Source organism: Formica exsecta, unplaced genomic scaffold, assembly GCF_003651465.1.
Source record: "Formica exsecta isolate Colony F162 unplaced genomic scaffold, ASM365146v1 scaffold194, whole genome shotgun sequence".
Lineage (NCBI taxonomy): Eukaryota > Metazoa > Arthropoda > Insecta > Hymenoptera > Formicidae > Formica > Formica exsecta.
Window position 1 is genome coordinate 637,681 of NW_021849240.1, and position 20,670 is coordinate 658,350.

Genomic DNA, 20,670 nt, shown 5'->3' on the forward strand with positions numbered 1-20,670 from the left:
ACGTTACCGTTCATATTCCACCTTTAAACAAAGTTAAAATCAATAATTTTAACGACTAGATATAAACTATAATTATGCAAACACGTGATTAATTCCAATATTTAAACTTATATCAGATATTTACTCGTAGTTGCAAAAGCAATTTCGTGACATTGCGCTTCAGAACGATATATGATAATATCAGTCGCTCATGGCAGAGCATATGCGTGTAATTCGCATACGCAAATGTGTACCTTCATATCATTACGAAAGCCATTCAAGCAAGCAAGATTGCTTTGAAACAAAATTGATTTAAGCTTCTAGAAATAAATGCTTTATCTGTTTCTTAAATCGTCCTTTTTTTAAATAGCAGATTAAAATATACTAACTAACACGTTTAGCGAGATAAATTAATGCTTTATGATAAAAATGTAATTTATAATTTTCTCGGTACATTTTCGGTAAATTGAAAAATTTCGAAATATGAGTTTTACAATATATACAATTATATTTTTTAATTGTGTATTAATTTTACATAAAATTAAAAATTCAAAAAATGTTTGTGCCTTGTTATATTATCAAGCAAATTACTGCTAAAGAATGAATAATTTTATGTTGCTAAATAATTAATAGAAAATTATTAATGGAAGGAATGGAAACAGAAAGAAGACATTCTCAGAGAGAGAGGTCGGATCATATTGATCTTTGCAACATCTGTTATTTTCCTTATGAAGATGCCGCTATCTACGTTTCTCACAGAAATGTGACTGACAAAGAGACAAAATTAAAGGAACTGCCGAGCTTAGAATTTCCTGAGGGACGAAAAAGCGTAATTGCTCGATCTTCCGGCTCAGGGATAATCATTCTGCTTCAAACAGTAGCAAGAATAGATGGATTCCACCCCCAAAAAGTGTAATACACGTTCGATTCATTTATATAAAGAATAAAAGCTCTTCATATAAAAGAACTTTAAATTTTTTTCGAAGGAATAGAAATTCTATATTTTTCTCTCTCTCTCTCTCTATATATATATATATTTCGATAATCAATTGTGTAAAAATGTAAGAATCATATGTGTTAAGAAATTTAGTCCATATATATAGCCAGTCAAATAATGAAAATTTCGAGGGCATTGTATGAAATATTTAATGAGCTAATTAGCTCATAAACGAAAAACGATGCATTGCAAAAAGTTGGGGAAAAACGAACTTAGCGAAATTGCAAATCTATTTACATCGCTCGCAGTGAGAATTGGATTACTCGATGCGCATTTCTTATAATTGAAGAACGTTATTGATTTATAATCCGATACAGAAATATATCGAATATAAATGGAATAAAAAAACATGAAACGAATCACGCGGTCAAACTCAATCATATTGCATTAAAATAAATATGTGGCTATAGGAGATTTATTACGATTTTTCTTTATCTCAGATATGTTGTATTACTGTGACTGTACAAAATATCCTCTGTCTCTCATAGGAGATAAAATATAATTCTTTTTCGTATTACTAACTGTACAGCCGCGTTAATTTATCGCCACGTTACCCACAATAATCGATATACACTTAGCGCGACCACTGCGTCACGTTGTAATTGCCATTTTTAGAAATTCTGTTCCAGTTTGGCAAATTGGAGAGTTTGCGGATATCGATATACCGTGCTCGATTTTGTCTTTTCCGCTATACAGACACAACCGCGAAAAATTAATTCCGTTAGCTCGCACGAGCCACACGCTCGGCTGTAACTGATGAATGAAATCCGGGAATGGATCCGGGGTAATCGACCTTATTTCGCGTCACCCTCGTCCAGCGCAGCAGCCACGAATCCTCCTCGATCATACTCGTGTACCCCCTTTGCCTCCACGACCTTTCAACTAGTCTACATCCTCCCTTCCGCAACGCAGCCATTTCCACCATTGCCGTGAGGCTGTATGTACCAACACAGTCCGCCGCACCACTGACGTAACTCTTCTGACGTCACACGTGGAGCTAGCACGGCGCACGCTATCCCTGCATTCCCCACAACGAGGACAATGTCCTTTGTTTCGCTTCCTCTTGCGGGAGTTTCTCATCTCTTTTCTTTGCGCTCCTATTGACATATCGATGTTTGCCAACAATGTTTATTTACTGCAATTTTTGATAATCGAGAAAACGCGCTATTAAGGATACTATTGAACGGTGCAGAAAAATACTCTTACAAGAGATTGACGGCATGTAAATTCACATATATTCGACATGTTAATTATACCGTCAAAATCAAGTAGTTACAACAAGATGCTTGTTTTGCGAAATATCTCACGCATCATCTACTATTTTTGAGGAAATTATTTCTAATTACTGTCGCATTAAAATGATATGACACAATCATGTTGATTCATATTTAATCTTTCATTAAGTTAAGAGTAAATAAATGAGTATTTGAAATTCAAACTTAACGACAAGTTATAAAATAAATTTATCACTTATTAGAATAAAATTCTACAGCAGTTGCAATTTCACAAATGTAGTTTTGTTCTCAATTTCTAGTAGCACATTATTCGCATGACGATAGAACTACAAAAACGCGAAAAGTTTAATCGGTTGTCCTCTGTATATCGCTCGTTACTTCCCACGCCTTTGTATTTCTTTTACGCTCCATAAATTTGCGGTAACCGAAATCGGTATCCTTTATCTCTCTCTCTCTCTCTCTCTCTCTCTCTTTCTCTCTCGTTATCGCGATCTCGTTTCAGTTACTGAACACATACCCGCTGCAACTTTGTTGCACAAAAAAGTGCACAATAAGTGGAATAGCGAGATTACCAAGTTTCTTTTTCTTTGTCAAATCGCGAGTTAAATGCTGTAACTTTCTCGCGGAATTTGGGGCATTTATTAATCATATCGCGGAAGATATTAAATTCCTCGGAAAAATTACATCGTCGATCGTCAAAGCAATCGTTAATTTGCCTTTTCCTCGAATAAAAAAAGGGTCGAAGAAAATAACATTCCATTCGAGTAAAATAATTATTAGTCACACATTGTTTTAAAAGATTTGCTATTTCTTCTTATACTTTTCGCTTTCTGAATCGCAAATATAAAAAAGGTTTCTATAATTCTTTTTGGCAACATTCCGACAAAATTTGATCGCGGTTTTAATTCATCAGTGTGCTATTACTTCTGTATACAGTGCTTAACTTGTGGTACCCAAGTTCAGATTGAATTTCATCTCAGATTGAATTACTACTACTCCTGAGCTTATAGCCTATCTTCTTTATTCCTCTTTCTGCCGTCCTTCAATATTCCATCCTTGAATTTAATATTCAACTTCTATCAGTTCATTCAGTAATTGTTTCGCTATATTGATTCAATGTATATTTTTTCGCTTCTTTATATTTTACCATATAAATTTATTAAGTCTCATTTTCTTTTTAGGTGAAGAACTGTGGATTGGTGTAATAAAACCTCGGCCCCAGGAGTAGCCCGGGGGTTACCCCGGGGACCTTGGGGAAGCGATCGCGCGAGGACGAAGTGGCTGAGACCGACGAAGGATACGGGAGGCGGAGGAGGAGGCCGCTATGAACGCCAGCGTTAACGTCGAGAGGAACTCCTGGCGGCTGCCTCCCGATGAGACCGTCCAGGTCGCCGATCCCCGTTCAAAGTCAGCCCAGGTAAAAGAGGTAAATCGCTCAACCGGCTCAATAAGTGGTCCCTTTCCCAATCGTCGAGTATTTCTTTCGTGGACTACATATACGATCAGGTTTAAATGCATGTACATGTATGTTTGATAAAAGTCAATTTCGCGTTAATGCAGTACCGGTTATTAATTTACAAACATTTACAAATTTATTTAAAGATAATTTCGATAGAAAAAAAAAAGGAATTAAATATCTCGCATTGTGTGTTAATATTTCGAGATATTATCTCTTATGCTAAATTTAAAAAAAAAAACGTAGATAAAAATTGAATGTTGATGTTAGTAATTATCGATGTACTAGACTGTTTAGTACATAACATAATAGATTTGTGTGAATGCGTAAAATCAGGTTCCCTGTGATAAATTTTTCATAGATCCAAGTAGTTTTATGAAATGTGATAGTTCCATTTATAAATATAATGTGTTTTCAATATAGAAATGTAATAGATGTTCAAGTGTGGACATATATATGTTGCATTTGGTTTGATAATCACAAACATCTACTAGAAGATAAGGTTCTTCAGGATAACGTTCGGCGTAGAAATCTAATAAGTGTTAATAATGTACATAATATGTTGCAATTATGTATAACGTCTTTATACGATAATACTAGGTTTGAATGTAGGGTCATACGATGATTAAGTCATTCGCGCACATACCCGCAGGTGTAGCAGAATTATTCACGTTGAGCATCGATAGCTGTATTAGCGACCACTCAGCATAATAGTTGAAATGGCGTAATTACGTCGTGTACAAACTATGCGCGGTATTACTCGATATAAGGAATATCGTGCGACACAGCAAGAATAAACACTAGATATTTACGCTGCAAGATTTCTGTAAATTCAATTTTTTTTTTTTTTTATAACAAGTTTAGCTTTCTTACCATCTTTTCGTAGAAAAAAATCGTCCAAAAGAACACTTTATAAAAGAGCCAATTCTCTCTCTCTCCCTCTCTCTCTTTACAATTATCCTGAATATATTCATATAATGATTGAATAACCACCAATCGATATTTGGACTTTAAATTATGAACGATCGTGTTGAAGAAGACGTCAATTATGTTTGTCTATAATGAAATGCGAAGAAATATCTTGACGAGCGTTTAAATAAATGGCAAAGTCTCATTAATTTGACGTCAACGTTTCTACGAGCATGTAAAAACATGGCATGTAATAACGCACGTAAACTCAGCCATTCGGAATAACAGAATGATAATTAATAATAGAGTGTGCGGTCATTAATTTAGCGGTTATTAGACTGATACAAGTGATATTTTACCTTGTGTAGTGAATTGTGTTATAAAGCCGCGAAAAATTTGCACGTGTGTCTCTTCAAAGCACACACACATATACCCACTCTCTTCTTTCTCTCTCTTTTTCTCTATTTCATTAAAATACTTTCTTTATCCGTCAGACGGTTTTTTCATTCACGTTTATGAGCACTTAAGAGTCTCAGGAAAATGTTAAAGTTTCTTCTGCTCTTCTTTACCTTCGCGTTAACACGCGCAAAAAGTATATATAGTTTAATTATATTTAAATTTATCAGCCATTCTCTTAAAGTTGAGCGAAGTTGATAATCCGACAATTTTCATGAAAAGACTTTTTATACTCGTTGAAACCAGCAAAATATAAACGCGGAAACCGCTTTTAACTCGTGACATACTTTCATTTATATCAAAATCATTTTTGCATTTTATTTATTCTTAATCAGAAACAAAAGAAGTCAATTTAATTAATGACGTAACTGATTTTAATTGATTCTTCGACAATTTTTTAATAGGAAACTGCACATCGCGTAATCGATCAGTCTGTCGCTTTTGTTTTGTATGTGATTTTTGTAGAATTCAGTCGATACATACAAGCGTAAACAAATTTATCACTCGCCATGTCAGCGAGCGAAAAATAGGAAGACAGAACTGACGAGAACAAGGAGCGCACATGGCAACAGAGGTAGAGGGATTCCGACGACAGAATCGGGAAACTCCTGTTAGCTAACAACATACACAAACATAGAGTAACTTGATTATTGGATTACCTGATAACACGCGCCACGAATCCGTAGCTAACGAGTGAGAAGGATGGGAAATGAAAGCGACAGCGGCGGCTATATTTTACCCTTTTGATATGCATGTGCACGTATACACCCACATACATACATACATACAAAAGAAAGCATACCTGGCAAACTCTTAGCAAAGCCGTTGCCGCAAAATGTCAGCAATGCTATTTTATTTATTCTCGCTCATCCTAGCGAGTGGCCGCCGCTATCTGCTCGGGTGTGATATTGGCTCTTGGACTGTCACAGAGACCTTCAATGAATTTTCAACAAACGTTACTCTCCGAGTTAAACGTCACTCGACTCTTGATTAAAGACACTTTGACCAACGTACCAAAACATTTTGCGATTAATGGCGGTATTTATCCTTTCGGTGATACCCTAACTACTATGTAACGTTCCGCGTATATTAATGCGTGCGTTGTCATTCTAAAGGAAGGATAATGTAAATTTTCAACGATAAATGCGGAAACGAGTTTCGCATAAAATATTTAAAATACGCTCGGTGTTCACTTTAATTTGAACGGACGCCCGTGGTGGGAAACTATTACACCCATTACACCCCTGAGGAAAACCGCCGCATTGAAACTGGCTGTAGTTTCGTAAGTAACGACGCACACACTACTTCCTGAACCCGTTATTGTATCGCAGCCAACCATGTAGAGAAATCCTCAGTTTGATTTCCGTTCGTAGTTGCCGTTTCTCAGACTGCGGTTACATCTAAAACCGCTTTGCCTCATTTATCATTACGTCGAAACTTTCGCGTAATTATTTCCAACTAGATACATGCATTATGTATAATTAACGTCCGTTTTACAGACATTTGATAAGTTTTGAGATAAATTCTTTTCGTTCTCGCTATTCTCCCAATCGTATCGGAGCGATGCACGGTATTGTATAAACCTATAAACTATTGATACGAAGGAATTTTGCTGCTCTAAAAGCAATTGAACGGTGCGGCTTGTTTATGCTCGATTATCGGCCCTTTTGCCCGACTGATTCCGTGACCCCGAGAGAGTAGTAGGTGGGCAGCGTACATGTCACCTATTTGAACTTCCTGTCCGAGTAAAGCAAAAAGAGCGAAATGACGGAGGTGTCTTCTCCTGCTTTCAAAAAAATCTCATATACGATTAGTCGAACGCTGTTAGTCCCAGAGAACGGATAAATTGTCGGGTTCGCATAAAAAAGCTCGCATAAACGAGCAATTTAATCTGCGGAATTACGTTCGCCGATCGGCATTGCTCGGGCGTTATCGCATCATCGATCATTTCTCGCGAAGCGCAAATCGATCGCAAGTGACATTAGTCGTCGCCGAGCAGCTATGCGATATTTCGACACGTGGTGCAATGACGCATGTGGATATGAGCGTGCGCGCACGACCGTTTACTATTTTAAATATATATGTATATATTAGTGCATATTACACACACATATATATATATATATATATATATAAAGAAAGGATATATACAAAGAGAAGGAGAGTTGTGAAATGTGGGCGGCAATAGGCTGAAATACTCTTGGCAGAAAGACGCTCAGCAGTCCGGTCAGCGCATCTGTGTCTCCTCAACGGATGAATTAATTATTGAGTGAATTAGTGTCGAGTGAAACATATTTGTGCCGCCGTGAATTCAAAATAATGACAATGATCGATAATTGTCTGTGACGAAATCAATCGATTTTGTTTTCGCGACGGGCGGAAAAACAAGAAGAAGCAGTCATGGCTAACATCTCCACTAATCTCTCGGAAGATAAGCGCAATCAGCTTTATCACTTTTAAAACTCAGGCTTTACTCGACAATTTAGTTATTGCCCCGCTGTGTATTGTGCAATTTTCTCTATCATTACAATTTTGTTTTTATAGTATTTTTGTATTCAGTTGAAGCAAATCTCATAAACAATTCCTTACACGCTCACATACATAAAATTTGCAATAGCTTTCACGCTATCGAATTTATAAAGGACGTATTTAAAAGTATATTTTAAATATTCTCCAACAGAATAATAAACATGCGGAGAATTTTAGCTATATAGAAACGATGTGGTATTTGGCACTGATCGAGCTTCCCGCGATGTCCCAATTTTTTCACTTTTACGACCGTCTCCTAATAACTGCGTTGTTACGTGCCAATTGCTTGCCGCAAAATTTTCAACTTATCGACTATTAATGACATTGTTACAGCAATATGATAAATTGTCAATTGTTAATGATATTTTATCAAAATTGTACAATTTTATATAAAATTATACGCGACAATTCGCATGTAAATGCACGGTTTTATTTGAAACGTCGTCGCGAAACGGTAGCCAACGATAATATCGTATAGCATTATCGAAGCTGTAACAGTAATAACGATCACATTCCATGTGTACCTACCTAGCTATCCAATGACAAAGATCCGGAACGATAAAATCACGCCGAGGCATATTAAATTTTCAGAGATGCCTTGGTTCATCGTAACTGATCATACGGATCTTACGACAAATATTGAAAAAGACCGAAAGAATTTACGCCATTTGATCATCGGCAACTAGAGATTGTCAAAATTTCGTTATTGCCATTGACAGCTTATCGCCGGAAGAAGGAAGCAAACATTATTGTTTGATCGCGTCGACGATGATACTGTACACTCATATAAATATATGTTTTATGAATATAAAAGGATAAAAACTTACAATAAAGAGGATAAAAAATGTGTCATTAAAATTTTATAATTTGCAAAAACAAATCTGTACGTTTCTCGTGTAATAAAATTATGATAAAGAAAAACGAAAATGTTGTGACCGCAAACATGTGCAGCGATAAATGGATTAGTTCGATGTATTCGTATGTGACAACATTATTTATCGTACTGTTGCACTACACATCACGGTGGAATACCCGAAAATTGTCATGTCGAATTATTGCGCGATCATTCCATAGATATTTCCTTTGAATTAATCCCAGTTGTATTCGGCTTGTCTAGTTATATTCGATATGCATAAGCGAATACATTTTGTCTAACAAACTATCTTGAATGTTTGCTAATTCATCGCAACAGAGACGTATTGTACGATAACGAATTAATTGCGCATACATATAATAGTTTATTTAATATTTTTGAAAATTTCTGTGCGTGTCTCTTTTACACGGGAAAGTGCGTATGAAAATCATATGTGTCATAAAAATTAAATGCATATTTTCATTTACGCAGTATTGTCGTATGAAACGGCGTGAATCTTTGTAAAATACGCAATGTAGATATCACCTCGCGAAGTCTAATGTTTCGAGGGGAATTTATAGACACTCTATATAACTCTGCATGCTGCTATGCACTTTGAATGCAAAGCAGCGACAAATCGATCGAGAGAACAGAAAGAAAGAAAGAAAGAATGAGTAAAAGTATTTCAAAGACATTTGCCGAAGAAATAGCGAATCATTCGAACAAGAGATCGACAATTATTTATCCGGATAAACAGGTCGTCCAAAAACGATTACCGTGGCATAACGGCAGCCAATCGGCGCGGTAGTCGATCGTTTATCCAGTTGTATAAAGTAAAGTCATTATCGACGATAGATATCCGAGAGAAGACGGAAGATTATTTTAAACTATATTTCAGACTGAAAATTCGCTTGCCTTGCTTTGCCGATGATAGCTGAGGCAATCGAAGATAGTTTCCCAAGCGTGATGCTACCGATGATAAAATGTATAATTGTGTACTAAACGCGCGACTATTATTATTTTACAATATTAAATCAATTAGACAAAAATACTTCAACATGATTTAATTATTTAATGAGGTAATCAAGCATTATCTTTTTATTCTCATTCGAAAGATCATATTTGGTTGATTAAAAGTTAAAAATAGTCTCATCGAGTAATATGATAAATGATGTTTCATGTTTATCTAAAGCGAGTTTGCGTGCATTCAGAAACGCGAGATTATTCTAACAGGTAAGGTGTATGTATAATGATCCGTACGCGTTATATAGCTCACGTAATACGAAATCTGGTGCGTAACTCTCATTTACACGGCCTGAACGTGTTATTCGGCCCGATAACCGGTGGACAAGAAAGCGACTGTGTAAACGCATAACTCGTATGCAATATGCATAACGCAACCGGTGACGTATTTCATGAAAGCGAACAAAAACCGCGATATTCTGGACGGCGGCGCGATCGAACTTCGCGACCCCAAAAGCGTTTTTACAATCTACGAGAATAAAGTTCCTGTAATGTCCAACATTGTATTTTCGCTAGGCTGCAAGGACAATTTCAAACTGAATAAATAACTGTGCCGCATTAATTTTTTAATTGATTTATGATTGTTTAGGATAGTTTGATAATAGGCTGCGATAAACATTTTTATCGCCGATAATACTCATAATTCGCAAAATGTTGACACGTGGAGTATGCATTAATATGCGCAAATTGTATATCGGGACTATATATATATATATTATATCAGCAATTTTGTCGCAAAGGATAATTCACTCAGAATCGTTATCATTCGCGATATTTCTTACAATCTAATAAAATTCCGGGCAAATTTCGCAAACAAAAGAAAGATCTGATCGAATATAAATAATTTAAAAAAAAAGAAAAAATTTTTGTCGATACGGAAAAGAATCATGCGCGGGAGAAAAAAAAAAACGGAATCAATTTTCATTCCGGAAATTGTGATCCACGCGATAAAAGCACAAAATTTCGTTAGTAAAGGAAAAAAATCTTTGCATTCTAGCCAAACCAGCAGTTATCAGAACTTTGACGTGCGTTTTCTTGCAAGGTCTGTAATATATTGAATTCTAGAGCAAGTAGCATTATGTACATACTACCAAGTAGTTGCTGTCGTTGCTGATTAACAAAAAAACTATGCAACACAACGATCCAACTTTATGATGAAAGAAGTATATATATCTCTCCTTTCTCTTTCTCTCTCGTAATGTAAAACGAGCAAACGCAGAAAAAGCACCAGTATACATTTCTCCTAGAGTTATATAAATATAATTTACGATAATAAATAATACTGTACAATATATACATAATATCGCATACAACACCCTCAATATTCGGAGAATATGTATAAAATATTTATATGTGTATGTGTTAAAATATCTTGAGTCTAGTATGTATAATTCGTTAATTAAATATTTTCGCACTTTTTTTCGTGATATATGTAGCGGAAAATGCAGTGTATGATGATATTATAGATGTATAGTCTTCTGATCTTGATCGTTAGTTTTTCATCAATGTGTTGAACTCTCCTAATTATTCTCCAAAATCTCTCCGTATTCGTGACCTGCATGCTCTTATACCAGCTTCTGCATTATAATTCATCGATCGATCTCATCGGTCGACTGATAATTATATAGGAGGATGCCTTCTTCCACAGGATTTAACGTATGGGGAGGGCGGTCACAATTGGCGGAGTATAATTTTCTCACTGCTGGTCATCGGCTTCGTTATCGCTGGCATCGTCACGGCAATTTATCTCCTCGGGTGAGTTTATGATATCTCTTTCTTTTATATTTTAATTTTCATATACCTATCGTATACCGCTGTTCTAAACGAGTCTGACAATATATACATAACAAAATACGATATTAGAAAACTGTTTATCAAAACTAGCCAAATAATTCTTTCAATCAGATTATTATAAATAATTGATAAATTGCTTTACCAATAAATTTGTTTTGACAATTACAAGATTTTCACACATTGTATTTATTATTTTGTTGTGCTTCTTGGCAATATGTTCAAAATTTAGATTACACTCATTTTATTAATTTTCTTAAACTTTCTTATATTATCCATATATGTTTAACAATTTGAGATATATAATTATTCATCAATAAAATTACAGATACGTTGATGAGCTCTTGTATTGGAGCGGCAGGCGTCTTACGTTAGACGAGTGCCTTCGTGATGACCTGACACCACACAGGTTACCACCGACCTGGATATCTCATGAAAAGTTCGTCTATCAAGCTGACGATGGTTCCCTTACTCTTTTGGACACTCGCAACAATATCGTGACCCTTTTAGTCTCTAATCATACGCTTGTACGTAATATATATATATAAATGCAGTCTGCTAGCATAGTTTTTGAACTTGAATTACATAATGACAACCAAGAGATCCAATAAAAATTGCAACAAAATTTTTCGCAAATCAGAGGCTTTAAAAATGTAAACTGTATAAAGGCAAATAAACAGCTTTTATAAACGAGTTAATGACCAAAAGACGAATTCTTTGTAGCACTGATTTGCTATACATCTTCCCAGATCAAATTATTATATCAAATTTTTTTAATGACATATAGTTAATAATTTTAAAAAGAAAAACGATGTATAAAAATATTAAAAAAAAAGCAATTTTATGGCTCAAACAATCAGAAGAATTATTTATAAAAGGAAGATATTTTTTTGTTGCAGTTCGTAGTTTTTGAATCTCTATCCTTAAGTAACTTTAATTTCCCGATTCTATTTTTATATTTTTTTTTTAGAGACAACTAAATGTTCAAGGCTATGAGTGCAGCTCTGATCTACGTTATGTATTGTTCAGGCACAATGTCAAACCGGTAAGTGGCTTAAACGCAGAAGCTTCTCGGGCAAAGTTTTTCGGGCGGCAGCTGCATTCTAACTTTACGATCTGTGGCTTATCGGTAATGTTCAGACATGTAATACGATGCAGTGCAGTTTAGTTGCAGTTAACAGTCGATTACCGCTATCGAGAAAACATTGATCCTTTGCACTATAAACTTTTCCGATTATGCATTTTATATTTTATATGGTACAAATGGGTAATTTATTATGCAGGTCTTTCGGAACACTTTCACTGCTTATTATACCGTCTACGACGTCACAAACGAGTAAGTGCATATAATGATTCATATATATGAAATATTGTTTATAATTTTATCAAACTTTTTTTTTTAAAGAGAGAGAGAGAGAGAGAGAGAGAGAAATTCAATATATATATACATAGAAAGATAATAAAAAATATATAAGTATATAAAAATATTACTGTTCTATCTGCTTAATTGCCTATTTAAAAAGTGATTGATCATTTTAAATACAAGTCCCATTGTATATTAAGCTTGTTATTACTGATCAATGGATCATTGATACATTTCTTTAAATTGTTTTGGCATCATCGTAAATCATATAAACTTTATGTAATAATATAAGTAAAATTACAAGAAAATTGAATTTAGCAATTGGGATAAGCAGTGATAGAACAATTTTTAAAATAAAGTTAGATAGAATATGTATGTTTATTCAAATCTTATTATATATATACTATTTTTGCGTGTTTAATCTTTAAAATTATATTTATATTTTAAAAACGTACTAGTATAATTAAAATCTTTGCATACAGTTAATATTATGCATTCGTTTTTATGATTCTCCGCCTAATAGCCATCATACACCACTTCAGTTGCAAGCATCGCGACGTACGCAACAAACGCGACTGCAATATGCCATTTGGTTGGGCAACACATCCAGTCTCCTCATGATCTCCGAAAACGACATTTATCTTAGAATGGGGCCTGCGACGGAGGATATTCGTCTGACCGATACAGGCATACCCGGAGTGATTTACAACGGCGTGCCCGACTGGTTGTATCAGGAAGAAGTATTACCGAAACCGCAAGCGATATGGCCCAGTCCAGACGGTTCGCATATTCTTTACGCCACATTTAACGACACCAGAGTGAGCGTGTTGGAGTTTCCTTGGTTCGGTACGCAGTTAGGTCAAGACGGAACCGGTTCGAGTTCTCTCGGCGCATCCAAATCCTTCCCGCCTTCCAGATCAATTAGATATCCGAGACCAGGTTCACCTAATCCAGAGATCGAACTATGGATTATGGATCTGGGGAATGTGAGCTTGACGAATTACAGTAGCATCGGAAACGTCACATTGCCAGCGAAAACGAAACTGAAGCCACCGCCGTCCTTAAACGGACAGTACGTTAAATTATCGTAAAGTTTCTTATGTTAATTGCTCAATAAATTAATTAAATGTTGACTCTTATTAAATTTATTTAGAATAAACATTTAATTAATTTATCGAGCAATATATATAACAAAATGTAAATTGTAATTCGGTATACTGACGAAATCCGTTTTTGGGAAATATTTTCAGAGATAATTATTTGATATCAGCCGGTTGGGTCGGCGATGACGCTTCGCAGATCGCTGTCGTCTGGATGACAAGAATGCAAAATTTGTCGTTGGTATCGGCCTGTCGTGCTCCAACGTGGGAATGCGAAGAGACTCACTCGGAGAGAGCGCCCGAAGGGCAGTGGCTAGATGCTCAACCACATCCTCTCTTTGCTCCGGATGGCGACAGCTTTTTGTTGCTGGCCACAGTACAGGAAGGCGACAAGGAGCATTTCACGCATATAAAGCACATCACACTCACGCAGCAGAGAATAGCGGTACTCTCGCACGGTCCTTACGAGGTGAGCAACTTTTGAGATCGACGCAACGAGAGTATATTATAAAGATGTACATAAGAGTATATAAAAATTTAATCAGAAACCTCCTCCAAAAAAATAAAATTTAAAAAAAATTAAAAAACAGGTAAGCGAGATCTTAGCGTGGGACACCAAGAAACATCTCGTATACTATCTAGGTACCAGAGAGAGAACACCTGGCCAGAGACATCTTTACGTGGTACGAGATCCCACTGCGGAAGATCCTCGTCATTTCGAGCCATTGTGCGTCACGTGTGATCTTGGCGAAGTTCTTTGGAGCAGTAGGCAAGTTTGATTCCTTTATTCCGCAAAAAATACGACGTATCAAATCGATATAATCGATCGTGCATGTTAAAATGAATAAATTTATTGCAGGTTTTATTACACGAATTGCACGCATTTCGGTGCTTCTGTTAGTCCATCAGTGGACGACGATGGACAAGGTTACTACGTACTGTATTGCGAGGGTCCCGGCCTTCCTCTCGCTGCCGTGCACATGACGTCGTCGCACAAAATGGTCCGTGTGCTATACGACACGAGTATCCAACGCGCGGGCAAGCTGTCAGCACTGGCACTGCCTACCAGGAGAAACTTTGAGGTGGATATTTGCCTTGAGTTCAATCATTATCGATTTTATTTCTATATATCTTATATTACAATTTGGGAAATAATCGACAGGTGCCATTACCTCAAGGCTGGCGAGCGCAGGTGCAACTGTTGCTACCTCCGTCATGGCGGGAGGAGCTCAGGGATGCGGCGTTCCCCGTGCTCGTTGAAGTAAACGGCCGTCCCGGTAGCGAGGCGGTCACGGACAAATTCCGGATAGATTGGGGAACGTATATGTCGAGTCATAATGACATTGTCTATGTGAGACTGGACGTACGCGGCGCTCGAGGTCAAGGAAAGAAGGATCTGTTCAGAAAGATAGGCGGTGTCGAGGTACAGGATCAGCTTACCGTGTTGAAGCATCTCTTAAAGACGCACAAGTATCTCGACGAAACTAGAGTCGGCGTCTGGGGATGGGGCTATGGTGGATACGTGACCGCTATGGTGCTCGGCAATCAGGATAATGTTTTCAAATGTGGCGTTGCGGTAAATCCAATCGCCGATTGGATGTACTACAGTACGTGAATATCTCATATATAAAGAGCGTTTGAATTAGCTTTATCGGAATATCTCCGTTGCATGCGTGCGCGCTTTTGATACTTCAATTAAAAAATTATTTGTCAAATTTATCTCTTTTTCTTTTTTCGAGATTTAGTCTCATGTTTACGGCACTGTTTATTTATTTATTTTTTTTTTCTTTAATAAAATGACTTTTTATTAGCATATCTAGAAAATGCAATAATCTATATAAACATCTTATAATTAAAAATTATAATTTGTTAAATAAATGTTGCGCTAACCATAAATATTTGTGCTCTCAAATGAAGCAATTTTCTTGCTTGATTTGAGAAGTATATCGTCATATTGCTAATCGCTTTCTTTAATTACAGATTCTGCATTTACGGAACGAGTCCTCGGTGCTCCAGCTGAGAATTACAAGGGTTACGTAGAAGCTGATCTCACGCAACGAGCGAGATTAGTACCTAGTCACAGCCTTTACCTCCTTCATGGTCTAGCTGACCTCACTGCGCCTTACACGCACGGCGTTGCCTTCGCTAAGGCTTTGTCCGAAGCGGGAGTCATCTTTAGATATCAGGTAAAAGAAAGAAATACAGAATATTTCCATACAATATAATTATCGCTCAATTTAATTATTGCTTCTTTGGAAAACAGAGTTACGCGGACGAAGATCACGCCCTGACGGGTGTGCTCGAACACGCTTATCGTTCCATGGAGGACTTCCTCGCCGTGTGCCTCGCCCTGGATGCCTCCTAGTGCCTCAAGCCGAAAAATTCTTTGTTGTCTCTAGTGCGCCTACTTCCGATACATCTAAAACGAACGTTGAAACAAAGACTTGCCCTCGAAATCACGGCAATTACACTCGTGAGCAGGATGATATCCTGAAAACTCGTTTAAAGCCTGAATCGCGAAATAAATCAGGCTGCTAATTGAAAACGTGACAAAGCGGGAAAAGCAGAAACGCGGTCGTTTATCTGAGAGAATTAAGACAAAATGAAGAAAGAACTCGCGTATATGCGAATTTGTACGAAAGAAAGATGGAGATTGATTTCATTCACGGATTAAGAAAAAAGTGGCATTTGTACGAGCAATATCGTTATAAGGTGTGTATTTCATTCATCTAGATATTTCTCTTGGAGAATTCATCAATTTTTCTCTCGTGCAGTCTTTAGTGATATATACATCACCGTCGTGAGGGAATTCAGAAATCTTGAAAGAGATTTGACGAAAACGAGAAACGATGAATCCTCTTTTCTGCTTGGCAGTATTTTTGTATATTATCGAACGACATCTCTCGCGCTTTCCACGTGGATTCGATATTCGATAGTTCCGTAATTCGTCGGATAATGTGAATTGTGCAGTATACAGGATATTGTGAGATTTGCAGTTTCCCGCGAGCGATTTGTTCGATAATAGCGTATCGTCGTACTGAAAGGACAAACGCGCGTATTTGCCGTGAAATCGATTTTGGGTAAATTTCGAAAAGCGAAAGAGAAAACGAGATGCGTGTTTGAAAGTGCAGACCGAATTACTATGTGCGGAGCTTATCGACGGCTTGCAAATCCCTAGTCGTAGCGCCATCGACAGGAACGACGTTGTGAAATCGACGTCGCGTCGGGTGTTTGCAAGCTCGTCGTTAACGTTTTGCTGTGTTCCAAGTCCTAAGGGCGTTCATATAGAAAGAGCCTGAGATTTCGTAGAGCGACTAAAGACGCGATTATTACGAATTGAATAAGATTTTAACGTACAGAGCTTATTGGAAGTCTGCAAACTTGCATTTCTTTTTTGTATCTCATTTTTGCACACGGAGTTTATCAAATTATAGTGTGTATACTCGCGAATAACGTATCTCGATAAAGGGAAAAATTCTTCCGCAAACTGCAATCGACACTTTTACGGTGGAATTGAAAACTCGAATTGAAAATCTCAAATCGAATTACGTTTGTTCAGAAAGAGTTTGCAAGCTTCCGCGTCTCATATTCTTCTTTTTAGCTACGTCACTGGTGCCTCCTCGATTTTAAAAGAGGAAAAAAAAAAGTATCTACGCCTATGCGGTGACGTTCGTCCACAGGCATCGACATATTTACCATTATATATAGAATCCGGACAGAGGGCTACCGTAAATTTTGTGTTGTACAGCTTGGCGCCTAGTTCTATGTATCGTGACGCATAAGAAAAAAGTTGTTCCACCCTTACGTACTTCCATCTCGACCCGCCCCTCCTCCTTCCCTCTAATCCATTTAAATTTTGGATATTTGTACATACATATACACCTATGAGAAATGTGAGGCTCCTTCGACGAGATTGCGTTGTGATGCCTAAGAGAAGTCGCGAGAGATTCATAGAACAAACATTATCGTGCATAGATTTGTTTCTCCGAGATTCTCTCTCGACAAGATTTACAAAAATATACTTGTCATAAAGTATACATGTGAATTCGAATCCTGTCGAAGGTGCAGATGTTAGACTCGTTGTATACCTTTTCGAGATAAATTAATCGATCCCGGATGGATGAACGATGATACTAAACAGACGATATACCTACTTATGGAATCGTCATGATTAGCTGTTGATCATTGATCAGGCGCGATCAGACATTCGACATAGAGGATTCCGAGTATTATACTGTTCACTCGCGGTACTTTTGGGTGGAACTGTAGAAGACGAGATATGGCGAGGCATTGTACGTTTATTGTCACATATAAATCATTTCTACTACTGTTCCACTATTGTGAAAAGCAAATGCTCGGAAACAACCTGATAACCGCAATGTCGAAAAATATAGGACTCGTAAATGTCTCGAAAATATCTCTTTGTGGCGCATTATTAATATATTTTACAATCTATTTCAGAAATTGGAATGCAAAAATCGAAAATTTTATTGCCTCGCGACTTTTTACGTCACGATTTCATTTTGCATAAATTTTATCAAATCGTAGATAATGTTCGAGACTCATAGTAAATCCAAGTTCAAGTCGTTAAAAAAAAACAAAAATTATTTGCGCGAGTCCTCATAAATGTTAATTAGGGAAGAGGCGCCCTCGGACAAGGAAGTGTCGCACGTCGCCATATGTACGCTGCATGATCAGCAGCCCTTAAATGCCGACAATCAAGGCTAGTGCAACTAATCAAACGATAATAAATAGAGAAAAATGAAGAGAAAAGAAAGCTACTTAATAATTTTAATGAATACTCGTGAATGATCGCCATGGTTTGTGTGTATTGTAAATCGCGATGTGTGTGCGAAGTCTAGTATTGCCAAACTATCGAGGCCGAAAAGACTTTGCAAAAGCAATTTTTGCGAGAATAGAAGTAGACGCGAAGGGTCGTTAGAGAGAACGAGATGATGTGCTCGCTGTCGACTGTAGAGAAAGTACAAAAATATACCGCCTAATGGAGGCTTCGAAAAATTCTCCGTGTTGCTTCGCTGGACGAATTTAAAATATCCTCAACAAAAATTTGTTTAAATTCTGTTTCACTATCTTTTTTTAACAAATCTTTGTAACAAAATAATGGGCAATATTATATACAATATGTAACAAGCATTACATTCGATGAGGTTCCTCCATTTCGCGATAAATGAATGGCCGTTTGTAGTGCAAGAAAAAGTTTGTCGTTAACAATATCGCTTCCATTTACCCCCGAATAAATATATACGCGAGCGATCGAAATACGAATTGTTAAATCCAAGAAGCGTGAGAGGGAGGGAGAGAGAGAGAGAGAGATATAGATAGAGTGAAAGAAAGAAAGAAAGAGAGCGATTGATTGATTAATTGAAATTGAGATGAGCTATACAAAGGGAAGGAGGAGAAAAAAAGAAATAAAGATGGAGCGAATGATATCGAAAGCGAGAGAGTATGTGCGTGTGTAAAAAATCACAATCAATTATTAAATATAATAATGGCAGAAGAAAGTGAGAGGCAAATTAAATGTAAGCATAGGGCAACGGAAAACAAATTATCACAAAGGCAGATACGCAAAACAAGCATGCGAATTATGAAATTAATCGCAACAAAGAAATCTTGGTAGCAGCGCGTAAGGATATCCATAGCTTTTGGTAAAACGTATTATCGCCATTAGGCTAAAGAGAAAAAAAAAAGCATAAAGGCAAAGAAAAGTATACTCATAATCATCGGGCATACACAAAAATACATACATACACATTTACACAACGCAACATATTAAAAGAAACAGGTAGTTCATGCGGAAATAGATATAAGGATTGGGCCCGTGCGAATGCATGAATAAATTCATGCGAGTTACGTACATTCGTCACATAGGTCAATCGACTGTTGATTACCAAACAGAACGCATCAATTTCCGGCAATTTAGAAATTAGATTTAAAAAACGTTAAATTATATTTTCATTGATCCTCATTAAAAAAAAAAAAAAAAATATAACTTTGAAATTTTTATCAGTATTCGAGAATATCGAAATTCTTTTTAATATACATATAGCGAGAGAGAACAAATTGACCTCTTGATGACGAGTGATACTTTTTTCTCCAACAATTTATGATTCCAAACGAGTCTGTGCCCGCTCGAAAGCGTATGTCCGACTGTTTAGAAAGATTGTTTTTTATATCTATTTCATCAAAATGCTCGATATACATTCGATGACAGTCACGGATGTAGTTTGGAGTGCTTGATCGATTCTCGCTTTCGACTCGGAACGGATACGAAAGTAATTTATACTAGATTTTTGGCGATATTCGCACGGAGACCCCCCCCCCCCCCCGCTGCACCGAAAGTATCCACGAAATCGACTAATCAATAATTTGTACCGATGCATTCGATGATGTCAAAAAATAAGTGATAATGTGCGAGCGCTATAATAAAAGTTAACTTTATCTTTTTTGGTCTGCTAAAGAGAACATAATTTGCTAGTGTATCAAAAGGAAAGATAATTAATAAGATATTTCAAAGAGGCCTGATATTGTATATATTATAGTTTCTTTGCATGTACTTATATTGTATAATAGGGATCGAAGAAACATATTACTTCGATATTTGTAATATTTTTATATGTGTAAAGTATTTGCGACTTCTTTTTTCCTTTTATGCAATTAAGTATGAGAATATTGATCAAAATTTATTAGAAGAAAGAGAGAGAGAAAGAGAGACAGAGAGAGAATTCAAATCTCTTTCTTTCTCTTATTGCAATTTTCGAGAGTAATTAAAATTAACTTGGCTTATAAACTCATAATGCATCGTCGATTTCGCGGATAATGTCCAAGTTATCTTTCACGTAACACCTACGAAATAATCATGTTATTAAGATTCTGCGTTTTTTAATATCAGCGAAGCTCGGCCCGAACATTGGGCGGATAAAGTGTTTTCAATAAACTGTTACATTATCTGAAAAATAGT

General features: G+C 36.6%; 1 protein-coding gene across 3 annotated transcripts in view; it reads left to right on the forward strand.

Moving 5' to 3' along the window:
• The window catches only part of LOC115234039 (dipeptidyl aminopeptidase-like protein 6), a 52,233-nt gene extending 32,537 nt beyond the window's left edge, over nucleotides 1-19,696 (forward strand). For 2 of the 3 annotated variants that reach the window (XM_029804740.1, XM_029804741.1), the window contains exons 2-13: nucleotides 3,393-3,637; nucleotides 11,086-11,192; nucleotides 11,557-11,755; nucleotides 12,199-12,273; nucleotides 12,512-12,564; nucleotides 13,115-13,663; nucleotides 13,842-14,160; nucleotides 14,282-14,460; nucleotides 14,551-14,773; nucleotides 14,854-15,298; nucleotides 15,672-15,877; nucleotides 15,955-19,696. In XM_029804740.1, the coding sequence (XP_029660600.1) occupies nucleotides 3,536-3,637; nucleotides 11,086-11,192; nucleotides 11,557-11,755; nucleotides 12,199-12,273; nucleotides 12,512-12,564; nucleotides 13,115-13,663; nucleotides 13,842-14,160; nucleotides 14,282-14,460; nucleotides 14,551-14,773; nucleotides 14,854-15,298; nucleotides 15,672-15,877; nucleotides 15,955-16,056 (2,559 nt within the window). In that variant the 5' untranslated portion in view covers nucleotides 3,393-3,535 and the 3' untranslated portion in view covers nucleotides 16,057-19,696. The remainder of the gene's footprint in view (nucleotides 1-3,392; nucleotides 3,638-11,085; nucleotides 11,193-11,556; nucleotides 11,756-12,198; nucleotides 12,274-12,511; nucleotides 12,565-13,114; nucleotides 13,664-13,841; nucleotides 14,161-14,281; nucleotides 14,461-14,550; nucleotides 14,774-14,853; nucleotides 15,299-15,671; nucleotides 15,878-15,954) is intronic. The other variant, XM_029804742.1, reaches the window with a different exon arrangement.
• The last annotated feature ends 974 nt before the right edge of the window (nucleotides 19,697-20,670 follow it).